The 13,398-nt window shown below is 42.9% G+C and overlaps 1 protein-coding gene across 6 annotated transcripts in view; it reads right to left on the reverse strand.

The window, feature by feature from the left end:
- Positions 1 to 13,398, reverse strand: part of AMOTL1 (angiomotin like 1) — a 176,255-nt gene that overhangs the window by 63,415 nt on the left and 99,442 nt on the right. For 3 of the 6 annotated variants that reach the window (XM_082409885.1, XM_082409884.1, XM_082409886.1), the window contains 2 exons: positions 10,456 to 10,602; positions 5,184 to 6,117 (listed from right to left, as the gene is read on the reverse strand). In XM_082409885.1, coding sequence (XP_082266011.1) covers positions 5,184 to 6,117; positions 10,456 to 10,602 — 1,081 coding nt within the window. Of the gene's footprint in view, positions 1 to 5,183; positions 6,118 to 10,455; positions 10,603 to 10,781; positions 10,810 to 11,641; positions 11,785 to 13,398 lie in introns of those variants that run through there. The other 3 variants (XM_082409889.1, XM_082409887.1, XM_082409888.1) reach the window with 3 other exon arrangements.

Raw genomic sequence — 13,398 nt, forward strand, 5'->3', positions numbered from 1 at the left:
TCAGAGCAAGTATTAGAGACAACAGGTTTTAGTTTCTTCTGAAGCCATGAAAGTATACAGATCGTATGAACACGAAAATACCGAGGGCCAATTTTCAAAATCAAATCAATCTAACTAGTCAAATACACTCCCCCCACCCAAATTAACCAAGCTAATAATTGCAAATGAAAATTAAAAATTAACACAATTTGCCTATTACATTAGCAATGTTTTTGTAATTATAATGACTAATGTTAGTCATAGGGCAGTGAAACAGGCACTATAATGTTTTCGTAAAGTTATCTGGTATCAGAAGTCATTAAATATTTAAGTAAAATGTACCCAATAATTTCATTTCTAAATAATGATGCCTAAAGAAGTAAACCAAAATATGGAAAATTCGATGTGCATGATGATGGTCTCTATACTATTTATAGAGAAAAAGATGTAAATGATATAATTTATGAAATATTATGCAGCGATAGAAAGGATGGTTATGAAAACAAACATTGTAGAAAAAGACTTGTAATACAATACTATCTAAAAAGAGCTAAGATACTAAATGGAATATAATCTATGATTACAACATGTGAAAAAGTTAATTTGTACAGGAAAAATGTTAACAGTGGTTGTATTAAAGAAGTAGGATACTTTAATTTTTTAGCATCTTTAGTTTCCACTTTTGGAAATATGGACAGATTTCTTTGGAAAACAAACATACATTTGACAAATGTGCTCCAAACTGCTTTGATGAAAATCAGATCATCCACTGGTATTCATTCGTGCATTCACTTCTATTAACGGTACAGACTGCATAAGCCAAGTCACAACTCTTAGAAGTGCTCTGTTTCCACAAAATGTGTCAGAGTTAATATCAAAATTCTTCCTTTTATTTATTTTTTTTAAAGCCTAATTCTCCATAGAACAACCTGTTCAATTCTCACCTTGTCCTTATTTATATCCATTTCCACTTTCAGGTTGAAGGAAACAGAAGATGGGGCAGGAACAAAACCAGAGTCGTCTCTATCCATGGCCGTTCATGGTCCCTGGAGGTCCCCACCAGCCACCTCAGTAGGGCCAGGTCGCCCTAGTCCCTCCATCTCCCCAGCCTCACTAGCACACTCACGAAGAAGGCCAAGGTGTGCAAGTCAAGCACACCTTGACTGGTGGCCTCTCCATGGGGTTTCCCACAAAAGGAGCCCATAACCCACCACATCTCCCATCGTTAGCAGATCAGAGCAGGTGAGAGAATTTGTAAGCTATGGTGACTCAGTAATGAAGGCAAAAGAACTCCAAGTTCTTCCTCATCTTATCTTAAGCTCTATGCTCTTTGGACCTTTCCACCTCTAGGCAAAAAGAACTGAAGTCTCGACAGCCCGATGGGTTGGATCAGAACACTGAACATTCACAACATACTGAGGCCATTTTTGCAGCACGCGGCCCGGATGTGGACCCAGTCATCTCAGTCAGAGGCCTCTCTGACTCAGAGGAGTCTATGATGTATTGACCCGACAGCCTGCAGCTTCCCAAACCATCACTATTAATGACAAACTGATAACCGGTTAAGCATAAGGGAATGTGTCAGTGAAATTAAAAGGAGCCCTGCTCTTCTCGTGGGTCAAAGATAACTTGAACATCACACACTGCTGAACTTCAGATCCAACCCTTGGAGCTCAGGCCACACTGAAGGTGTCTGAAGCAGGGCTGGTGTGGACGCAACTTTGTTTACCCTGTCTGCCAAAGGCTGCACTGCTGAAGTCATGCTGGCTAGGCGTGGCCAGGCTCACAAAGGCGCCTTGTAGCTCTGCGGCCCAGCCTCAATGGCCTGTCTGTTACGTCTTCTGGGACATTTTGATGTGTCATGTGGACCCAGCTGTCAAGCCTGGCAGTCAAGTCAAATCCTTCATACATTTCTTCTTCTTTTTGATGTCATAACTTTGAGACAAATGACACCGCCCACCAATAACTGGGTAGCCCTCTAGGAAGAGCTTCCCTCCTCCCCTTACCGTGTCTCCCACTCACAGCACATCTACTGCCAAATGAAAAAAAGCAAAATGATCCACTTTATGCATGGCCATTTAACAAAGAATAAAGCCAAGCAGACGGAAGGAGACTTCGTCTGGGGATATTTTCACTTTCTATCAGGCTCTAGAGGCTGACTTAAACAAATGTGAACTACCACAAACCAAACTCTGATATGATTCTGGGATAAACATCATGGATTATTTAACTCTGACAAATCAATGTTCTAAAAATGAGAGATTTGAAGATTTATTTTTCTTCTTCAAACCTGATAGTTTTTAAGTTTAGATTTCTCCCTGGCTTAAGGAACCATAAAAGGGTAAGAATAAGAGCCCTCCCAGGCCCCATCTTGATTCCCCAGTGGGGTCAGACTGTGCCCACTAAGTTCTGCTGCCTGTCAGGGGCCTAAAGGTTGGTATAGTGCTTCACAGCTGCCATCCCCCACCGAATGCAGGGAAATGTGTCAGCAGCTGGGAAGTAAGTGGCAGGTCGATCAGCCAGCTCACTCCCCTCTGCCAAGGCCCAGTCACTCCCTTTTTGCAAGATGTACAGCCAAAGTATGCCCTGCACACTGCCATTGGGGTGGCACGGGGAAATCTCAGCTCATTTGATTTAGAAACAGATGAATAAAGCCTTTGGTGAGAATGAAGACATATCCATGATAGGCAATGGCCACTTGTCTTCTCTTCCCATGCTCCATGCTCTCCCTGAGCAGAGCAAGCTCAGAAACATCTAAATGCTGGCGATTCCCAAATGTGTATCTCCAGCCCCAGTTTCTCTCCTGAGAGTTTGTTTTCCAATTGCCTTATTTCCAGCTGCCTTATTATTCCTCAACGTCCACAGCTAATCAATCATTAAATGATGTCAATTCTATTTCTCTTAGCATATAAGGCTCCTCTATACCTATGGCCTCAAACCTAGGCCACCCTCACCAAGTCTTATCTGGACAATTGACCCGGTCCCTGAGGCCCTCCTGGCCTCCAGTATCCCCTTCCTCTAATTCATCCTTCGCTGCCATTGAAGTCAGCCTAGTAAACATCAACATAGTATCTCCTGAAAAACACTGGTTCTCCTAATTGTTTATGGATAAATTCTGAACTCTTTAGTATGGCACTCAAAGACCTTCACCGACTGGTCTCAACTTCCCTGTCCAAACACATCTTCTGCTACTTTTTACCCCACCAGTGCTCTGCATTATTGCAGCTCGTGCCAGACAAAACCTCCAAAGCTTTTTGTCTGAAGAAATGGCACCTCCCCTGCATAGTACCTACTGCTACTTCACCTCTACCCCACAACTCTTATTTATCCTTCAAGACCCAACTCAAATGTCACCTCCTCTGTGAAGCTCTCCCTAAGCCCTACAGCTGTGAGTCACACTACCCTCTCTGGTGCCCTAATGCTCTCTGCATATTTCCATCCTAAAACAGCACACTGCACCACGAGGATCTGTTAAGATGCTGGTTTCCCCCAAGACGATGCTGGAAGGACCTTGAGGGTAGGAACCATATCTTCATCTCTGGACCAAGTACAGAGTTTCACAGAGTACACACTCGGTAAGCGTTGTCGAATCCATCAATCAGATGTAGGAGGAATTAAGGCAATGGAGGAATCAGGTTTTGACAGTCAGGATACTTGAGCCTTGCTCCAGCTGCCTCAGAGTCGAGTACTGTGGGAATTTGGCTTCTCATCTGTTGAATACGGGGGTGGGGCTATATGATTTCTGTGGTCCCTTTAACTCCTCTGTTCTAGAATTCAGACTACATTTTCCTTTAAAATCTACAGTGAAGAAAGACTCTATAAAACCCCATGGTAATAATATGTTCCAGGAGTTTGGACACGCTCCACAGAGCCAGCCAGGAAAATTGCTGCTCTGCCAGGCCACTGGGCTGAACTCCCAAGGACGGCCAGCAATGGAGGCTCCTCCCCTAAACTCATAAATCCCCAACTGCCTTCTGTTACATTTGGAGAAAATACCCAGTTGCCCTCTTTTCTGTTTCACTCTGCATATTTTGGCCAAAATGCTGCTTATTAAATATTATGCACAAGAAAAAAAACGACGATAAAAACCTAACACGCCTTGAAAATAATGAGTGCTAAAAACATGAATTAAACCACTAGGCTTACTATGGAAAACAGTATGGAGGTTTCTCAAAAAACTAAAAATAGAACTACCATATGAACCAGCAATTCCACTCCTGGGTATATATCCGAAAAAAACAAAAAACTAATTTGAAAAGATACACGCACCCCAATGTTCACAGCAGCATTATTTACAATTGCCAAGATATGGAAGCAACACAAGTATCCATCAGCTGATCAATGGATAAAGATGTGGCATATATATACAATGGAATATTACTCAGCCATAAAAGAAGAATGAAATAGGGGCTGCCCTGGTGGCACAGTGGTTGGGAATCCGCCTGACAATGCAGGGGACACGGGTTCGAGCCCTGGTCCGGGAAGATCCCACATGCCGCGGAGCAACTAAGCCCGTGAGCCACAACTACTGAGCCCTCGTGCCACAACTACTGAAGCCCGTGCGCCTAGAGCCCGTGCTCCACAACAAGAGAGAAGCTACCACAATGAGAAGCCCATGCACCGCAACAAAGAGTAGCCCCCGCTCGCCGCAACTAGAGAAAGCCCACGTGCAGCAACGAAGACCCAATACAGTCAAAAATAAATATAAGTAAATAAATAAATAAATTTATTAAAAAAAAAACAAGAATGAAATAATGCCATTTGCAGCAACACGGATGGACCTAGAGATTATCATAATAAGCGAAGTAAGTCAGGCAGAGAAAGACAAATACTGTCTGTTATCACTTACATGTAGAATCTAAAAAATACAACAAACTAGTGAATACAACAAAAAAGAAGCAGACTCACAGGTATAAAGAACAAACTAGTGGTTACCAGTGAGGAGAAGGAAGGGGGGAGGGACAATGTAGGGGCAGGGGATTAAGAGGTACACACTATTAGGTATAAAATAAGCTACAAGGATATATTGTACAACATGGGGAATACAGCCAATATTTTATAATAACTATAAATGAAGTATAACCTTTAAAAATGGTGAATCACTATACTGTACACCTATAACATATAATATACATCAACTATACTTCAATAAAAAAAAATTTTTTTAATTAAAAAAAAAAAAAACTTCTAGGCTTGATAATCACCTCGTTACCCCATACTCTGGGGGTGGTTGGTACCTCAGGACGGCCACTTCTGTCCTCGCAGGCTGGGGAGCAGGGTAAGGCTTGACCATCTCGTGGAGCATCCCCGGGTGCTGGTCACTGTAGAAAAGTCCATGCTCCTGGGTCTTGCCCACCGGGGACATCATTTGCTTGGTCTTGAAGGGGTACTCGGGTGGAGGACCTCGGGGGTCCAGCACTTTAGCTGCAGGCTGGGCTGGGGAGGGCCCCCCGCCCGCCTTGAACCCCTTTCCGGTCCCTGGGCCAGGGAGGTGTTGCTTTGCCCCGTTCCTCTCCAACGACAGCTGCATGATCCTCTCACTGAGAGAGCGGACGTGGCCCTGCTTGAGTTCCTTCAGCGCCTCGTCCTTGTGCGCCTGCCCGCTGTTGGCGCGGTTCACCGTGGGCCTGCCCTCAGTCCGCGCCTTCTGACTGGCGCCCCCAGCCATGTAGTAGCCGTGACCCACGGCCCCCTGCTGCTGCTGCTGCTGCGGTGGCGGCGGCTGCTGCCCCCGGAAGAACTGGGACTGCGCCTTGGCCTCCTCATACGTGGGCAGCTCCTCGTTGTTCTGCTGAGGCTGCGTGGACCGCACCTGTTTCTCCATCACCGTGTTGTCCACCTGGTGTTCCTGACCCTGCGGTTCCTGGCGTGCCGACTGGTAGACCATTTGTGGGTCTTCTTGAGTGAGGTTTTCCGTGGAAGAAAAGTTGTTTGTGGGGTGGGCTGGTCCTGCACTCCCTGTGGCCTGGTGCTGAATGGCCAGCAAGTTCATGTTCTCGGTCGGGGTACCATAGCGCAGTTGCTCCTGGATCAGCCGCTGTAACACTGTTCCAGCTGCCGCATCCTCGGAACCTCTCATTTCCACCTCTGAGATCCTCGGGAAGTTCGGCGGGTGGAAGTTACAAAGAGGATCCTCAACTAGAAGGTAAACATGGGAAAAAGATGTCAGGCTGTTCCACGCAGATATAGGTCTGGACGTACATGGTGAATAACGAACTTTCTAATGACAGAGGCATTTAAAGGTTTCCAATACACCGTCACTCCCATTTACCCTACAGTTTCTCATGGAAGCATCTCTCCAAATCAAAGTGTCTCTACTACTCTCCCTTCCCTTGCCTACTGTTTCCTCCTAGACCTTACTCGGGCCTTCAAGCCCTCCCTTTCCTTTAAGCTCCCCACCAACCCCTTCTCTTCATCATATAAACAGGTCAAGTCTTTTCCGTCTTAAAAAAAAAGAAAAAAAACAAGCAAAACTCAGAACCAAACAAAAAGAAACCATCTTTTCATGGCTCTACATAAACCTCTAAGTGCCACCCTGCATCTCTCCTCCCCTTCTAATCGTCCTCAGAAAGCAATCGATACTTGCCATCTCCACTTTCCGAACGCGCCGTCCACTGCCCTCCCTACCGCTCTGATTAGTAATCATTCCCAGGGAGAACTTTCCAGCCTAACCTTTCTGAAGCATTTAGCATGTTGATCACCCACTTCTTGAAATGCTCTCCTCACTCAGCATCCAGGCCACCCCCTCTCGTGGTTCGGGATCCTGCTGCTTTCTGTACACTCCATCTCTGGCTCCTTTTTCTCCACCTGCCCCTTAAATTCTTTCCCACAGCTCTGCCCTGAGCACTCACCCACCCTCACTTCGACAGATTCTCATCTCATCCACCACTCGTCTGAACCTACTGACCCATGGCCCACCCATTTACAACCACCAGCCGATGGCCCACAGGTCCTCCAAACTCAACGTGTCTTCCTCAGCCCATCCAAACAACCCCTGTATCCCTGCCTCATCTGCTCTTTGCCAAGCCAGAAACCTGAGAGTTTTCCAAAATTCCTTCCTCTCCCTTACCCCCAACATTTGGTCAGTGCCTGCCTGTCAATTCTACCTCCGAAATGAAACATCTCTCCCAACTCTCCCCTTTATTCCCCTGCCAATCTCCAAGTTCATTATCAATTACCACAGTACAACCACAAAAACCATTTTTAAGGAGCATATGATGTGCCAGGTATTGTACTAAATTCCCTCCTTTATTTAGTTTAGTCCACATATAATCGCATGAGGCAGGTATTAATTCCCCCATCTTACAGATAAGGAGAGAGGTTTAGAGAAGGTAAATCACCAAGGTCGCAGAGGTAGGAAGAGACAGATCCAGGATCCGACTCATTCCACAACGAAATCTGTGTTCATTCCGCATGACAAGCCCATAGAGCCCCATACCCAAACCATTCCAACAGCCACCTTCATCTATTTCTCTGACACTAGTCTCTTTCCCACTTCCAAACCCACCCCCTCATACTCCAACTTATCTTCCCCACTGCCCTAAGATTGTTCAAACCAGAAAACTTAATCATATCACTCCTCTGCACAAAATTCCTCAACAATTAATTATAGGATGAAACTGACACTCCATCACAGGGTGTAGCAGGCATTGCTTTATCTATCCAGCAACATTTCATGCCATCACTGGCCCCCCTCACCGGCAACCCCTTGGAGTTCAAGTTCCAGCAATACCCTAAGAAGTTCCCAGACATGCTAGCTCTCTCTGGCCTCCAGGACTTTGCTCTCATTCATCCCTCTGCCTAGAAAGATGCATCTCACCACACCCTTCTTGGGAAATTCCTAGACACGCTTTGAGTGATGGCTCCAAAGCTATCTTCTAAGTAAAACCTTGCCTGCTGTAGCCCAGCAGGCTTGAGCCCTCCTTCTCCAATGTCCGGGCTCCATTATTATACCTCCCTTAGAGCAATCATCACAATAGATGGCAATTACTTATGTATACAGACTCTAAACTCCTTAAAAGCAAAGATCTTGCCTCCTCACCTGGGTATCCCTAGCACACAACTCAGTGCCTGCATGTAATGGGGGTCAAACATGTAACCAGTAAAAGAATATCTGAGCACCATGAAATATATAATTTACCCCATTTCACAATAGTACTAAGAAGTAGTGTATTGAGGATATTTATAGTGTTAGGATAGTAAAAATTCTACTACTTACTACTGGCAAGACTTTGAGCAAATCACTTGCTCTCTTAGAGCTCAACATCCTCCCCTGTCAATAGAGGGAGCTGAGCTAGCCCCTTAGAGATAAGCAGCCTTCACTCTTACAATTCCATGCAGTGATGGTTCTTTGTTTTTACATATGCACAGGACACATCATTTTCCCCCAAACTGTCTTTCTTCCCCAAGGTTGCCTTTTTTTTTTTCTATGAATGGCATCCTCATCAGAGTCAACCAGATAGAAATTTCAGATTCAGTTTTGATCCTTTTGTCTCCTTTCCTCCCTACATTTAATCAAGTGCCAAGCACTTTTCAGTCCACAGTGAAATGAGAAAAAATGAAGGTGGTGTGATAAGTGAAATGAGAAAAAATGAAGGTGATGTGATATGCTTAACAAGACATAGAAATACACATATACATGTGTATATACCTAGACGTATGTCATTGGGTTTACTGTCTTCTTTTGGCAAGGGATTCCATCAAGGATTACATCCTTCTTACACTTTTCAGTATTAAAATATGAGAAAAGGTGACTGCAGATGACATTTTGAGTGTCTCGTAACAGCAAAGACTGCAGCCCCAGCTTCCATGCCCTCAGCTACTCCCCGGGTTCCAGTTCCCTAACCAGCTGTCTAAATGTCCTGAGCAGCCTAATATCTCTTGCCTCTGGCCTCTTCTCCTTTTGATCAACACTGTATTTATCTGTATTTGTCTACTGGAATTCAAGCACCAGAGAATAGAGAGTTTTATCTGTTACGTTCACATGCTGTATACCCAGTGCCTAGAATACTACCTCAATATACAGAAGGCATTCAGGAAAGAATTGTGGGGGGCAGGGATAAATTAGAAGTTTGGGATTAACATATACACATTACTATACATGAAAGCGATAAACAACAAGGACCTACTGTATAGCACAGGGAACTATATTCAGTATCTTGTAATAACCTATTATGGAAAAGAATCTGAAAAAGAATAGATATATAGATAGATAGATAGCTATACATATAACTGAATCACTTTGCTGTACACCTGAAACTAACATAGCATTGTAAACTAACCATACTTCAATTAAAAAAGTGGTTAAAAAAAAAAATAAGAGAAAAAATAATTGCCAGATAAAGAACTTTACAGACTGGTTCCTGAAGCTCAACTCTGATTGACCCCAAAATCACACCTCTATGACCTCAGGCAAATTACTTAGTTTCTCTGAACCTCTCTGCTCTGTATAATGGTCAGGCTTCATATCTGCCTCACAGGACGGCATGTGGAGTAAATTCAAACTTATTCCTCACCTTCAGAGAAGGTGTACAGTAACTGAGATATAAACCAGAAGTTCAACAACAAAAATTTTTAAACAACAAAAACAGATCATTGAAAGTCCACACAAGATGAATTGCCAAATAATTGTAATAAGTGATGAACAACCCTAGGAAAGCGATTAACAGAGTGGGTTGAGTTGAGCCATCACTCACTCTACAAATACCAACTGCCAACCTGTTATATTCAGGCATTCGGATAGGTGCTGGGGTTAGGAGAGTAAAGTGGACAGTCCTTACCTTCAGGGCTTAATGAAACAAGCAAATTCAAATAAAACTCAACATTTTAAAATAAAATGAATAAAAATTCAAATAAAAATATATATCCAAAGGAAAAAGATTTTTTTGGATGAATAATAAAAGGAATGGTGTCTCATTAAGCATGAAAACTACTGAATTTCCTTTTCATAAGCACATTTGGCAAGAACCCTGAGATCTTCTTTAAAGTGGTTTTGAAGCTTCCTTTTCAAGGTTTAACCAATGTCATAAACCCTCAAAAATAGGCAGAAAGTCTTTACAAAGGAGCAGTTCCTTCCCGACTATAGTTTTGAATTTCTCTGAATTTCTGAATCATTTGCAAAAAGAGGTATAAATGAAAGCAGAGAAGAAAAAAAGGAATGAAAGATTCTGGGAAAGAGTACAAAAGAATATTTAGGAATTAGAAGAAAATTAGGGCATAAATGGTATAATTCTGAAGTTCCTACATACTTAGGAACTCTGTTGAGAGGGTCACATATTATAGTAAAACAGTCGATTAAAACCTTGTTAATGTTTACCAAACATTAAAAATAAGGCACCTACCAATACAGAGACAACCAATAATCCAATATGCTGATATTTAAAACAAGGATAGAGAAAAAATTATGCAAAAGAGCGAAAAATGAGAAACATAAGATTGTTCTGCTTTTCCAACACAAGTGCCAATAAAAGAACTTACCAACTTTTTCCCTGATGCTACTGTTTGCCTCCACCGTCAAAGATGCTTCATGCCTCCCAGAATAGAGCTGAAAGTCTGGGAAAAAGTAGTTGGGGTCTTCCAGAATCTGGATGGGACTACTGGGGCTGTAACAGGCAGGAGGGGGACCTGGGGGCAGAAAGCAAAGTGCATATTAGTGCCAGTGAAGTCCTCCTCTCCCTCTTTGCCGTGTGACTCACACTAGCTGTTCTCCCACACACATTTCCACTGGCAGTGGCAGCTCTGTCTTTTCGATTCATAAAATTCCTAAGTTACTATTCAGAATCATCACAAGTCTAGCCACCCACCAAAATGACCCATGAGGTCACAATAACAATTTTCAAGACACGCTGAGCGAAGGCAGGGACCCTTTCTCACAATCTACTTCCACGGGCAGCAGCAGAAACACTGGCAGAAATCAAGTCCCCTGAGGAACTGGACAAGTCACTAAGTTTGGAAAGGTCAAGGTGGGGGAAAAGAGGGAGGCAGGGAGGCCAGAAAAGGAAAACTAAAAGGGGAAGGGCAGCTGTCTCTTGGAATGCATGAAAGATGCAGAGAGGGGTGGTCATTTTGCCAGACCACGTGTTAGCAAGGGCCTGTCCCAACCCAGGACAGAGCGCTCAGCCCCACTCTGAGAGTTCTGGAGCCCTGTGTGGCAGTGTGAGCCCGGGTCACGGGTTCTGGCCCTCTGCCAGGCACTGGCCTTTCAGCTCCTCTGTATCTGCTTCACACTCAAAGCAGAGTGTGCTTCCTGTTTCAATTAAACGTGACACTGTGTTCAATTCTACAGTCACTGAACATGAGATACCACGACAGCGACACCGATCTGGCATCTACAACATCGTGGGAACACTCAGCGGGATGGGTCTGGGCTGTCTTTCCTCTCTGCACTAGTTTCTCTGCGTGGGCACCAAGTTGAAGGCTCTTTCTGGGAAAAGTAACTTAGTTTACTCTGGGGAAAGAGTCAGGCTATTTTTTTTTTAATTAAAATCCTTGCCCCCAAGGATTCCTCAATATACGCAAATCAATCAATGTGATACACCATATTAACAAACTGAAGAGTAAAAACCATATGATCATCTCAATAGATGCAGAAACAGCTTTTGACAAAATTCAGCACCCATTTATGATAAAAACTCTACAGAAAGTGGGCATAGAGGGAACCTACCTCAACATAATAAAGGTCATACACGACAAACCCACAGCAAACATCATTCTCAATGGTGAAAAACTGAAGCATTTCTTCTAAGATCAGGAACAAGACAAGGATGTCCACTCTCGCCACTATTATTCAACGTAGTTTTGGAAGTCCTAGCCACGGCATTCAGAGAAGAAAAAGAAATGAAAGGAATACAAATTGGAAAAGAAGAAGGAAAACTGTCACTGTTTGCAGATGACTTGATACTATACATAGAGAATCCTAAAGATGGCACCAGAAAACTACTAGAGCTAATCAATGAATTTGGTAAAGTTGCAGGATACAAAATTAATGCACAGAAATCTCTGACATTCCTATACACTAACAATGAAAGATCAGAAAGAGAAATTAAGGAAACAATCCCATTCACCATTGCAACAAACAGAATAAAATACCTAGGAATAAACCTACCTAAGGAGGTAAAAGACCTGTACTCAGAAAACTATAAGACACTGATGAAAGAAATCAAAGATGACACAAACAGATGGAGAGATATACCATGTTCTTGGATTAGAAAAATTGATATTGTGAAAATGACTATACTCCCCAAAGCAATCTACAGATTCAATGCAATCCCTATCAAATTACGAGTGGCATTTTTCACATAACTAGAACAAAAAATCTTAAAATTTGTATGGAGACACAAAAGACCCCAAATAGCCAAAGCAGTCTTGAGGGAAGAAAACGGAGCTGGAGGAATCAGACTCGCTGACTTCAGACTATACTACAAAGCTACAGTAATCAAGACAATATGGTACTGGCACAAAAACAGAAATATAGATCAAAGGAACAAGATAGAAAGCCCAGAGATAAACCCACGCACCTATGGTCAACTAATCTATGATAAAGGAGGCCACGCACCTATGGTCAACTAATCTATGACAAAGGAGGCAAGGATATACAATGGAGAAAAGACAGTCTCTTCAATAAGTGGTGCTGGGAAAACTGGACAGCTACATGTAAAAGAATGAAAGTAGAACACTCCCTAACACCATACACAAAAATAAGCTCAAAATGGATTAGAGACCTAAATGTAAGGCCAGACACTATAAACCTCTTAGAGAAAAACAGGAAGAACACTCTTTGACGTAAATCACAGCAAAATCTTTTTTGATCCACCTCCTAGAGTAATGGAAATAAAAACAAAAATAAACAAATGGGACCTAATGAAACTTCAAAGCTTTTGCAAAGCAAAGGAAACTACAAACAAGACAAAAAGCAACCCTCAGAATTGGAGAAAATATTTGCAAATGAATTAACTGACAAAGGATTAATCTCCAAAATATATAAACAGCTCATGCAGCTCAATATTAAAAAAACAAACAACGCAATCCAAAAATGGGTGGAAGACTTAAACAGACATTTCACCAAAGAAGATATACATATGGCTAAGAAGCACATGAAAAGCTGCTCAACATCACTACTTATTAGAGAAATGCAAAGCAAAACTACACTGAGGTATCATCTCACACCAGTTAGAATGGGCATCATCAGAAAATCTACAAACAACAAATGCTGGAGAGGGTGTGGAGAAAAGGGAACCCTCTTGCACTGTTGGTGGGAATGTAAATTGATACAGCCACTATGGAGAAGGTATGGAGGTTCCTTCAAAAACTGAAAATAGAATTACCATATGAGCCAGCAATCCCACTACTGGGCATATACCCAGAGAAAACCATAATTCAAAAAGACACATGCACCCCAATGTTCATTGCAGCACTATTTAC

This window comes from Balaenoptera physalus (assembly GCF_965194825.1).
Source record: "Balaenoptera physalus genome assembly, chromosome: 10".
NCBI classification, from domain to species: domain Eukaryota; kingdom Metazoa; phylum Chordata; class Mammalia; order Artiodactyla; family Balaenopteridae; genus Balaenoptera; species Balaenoptera physalus.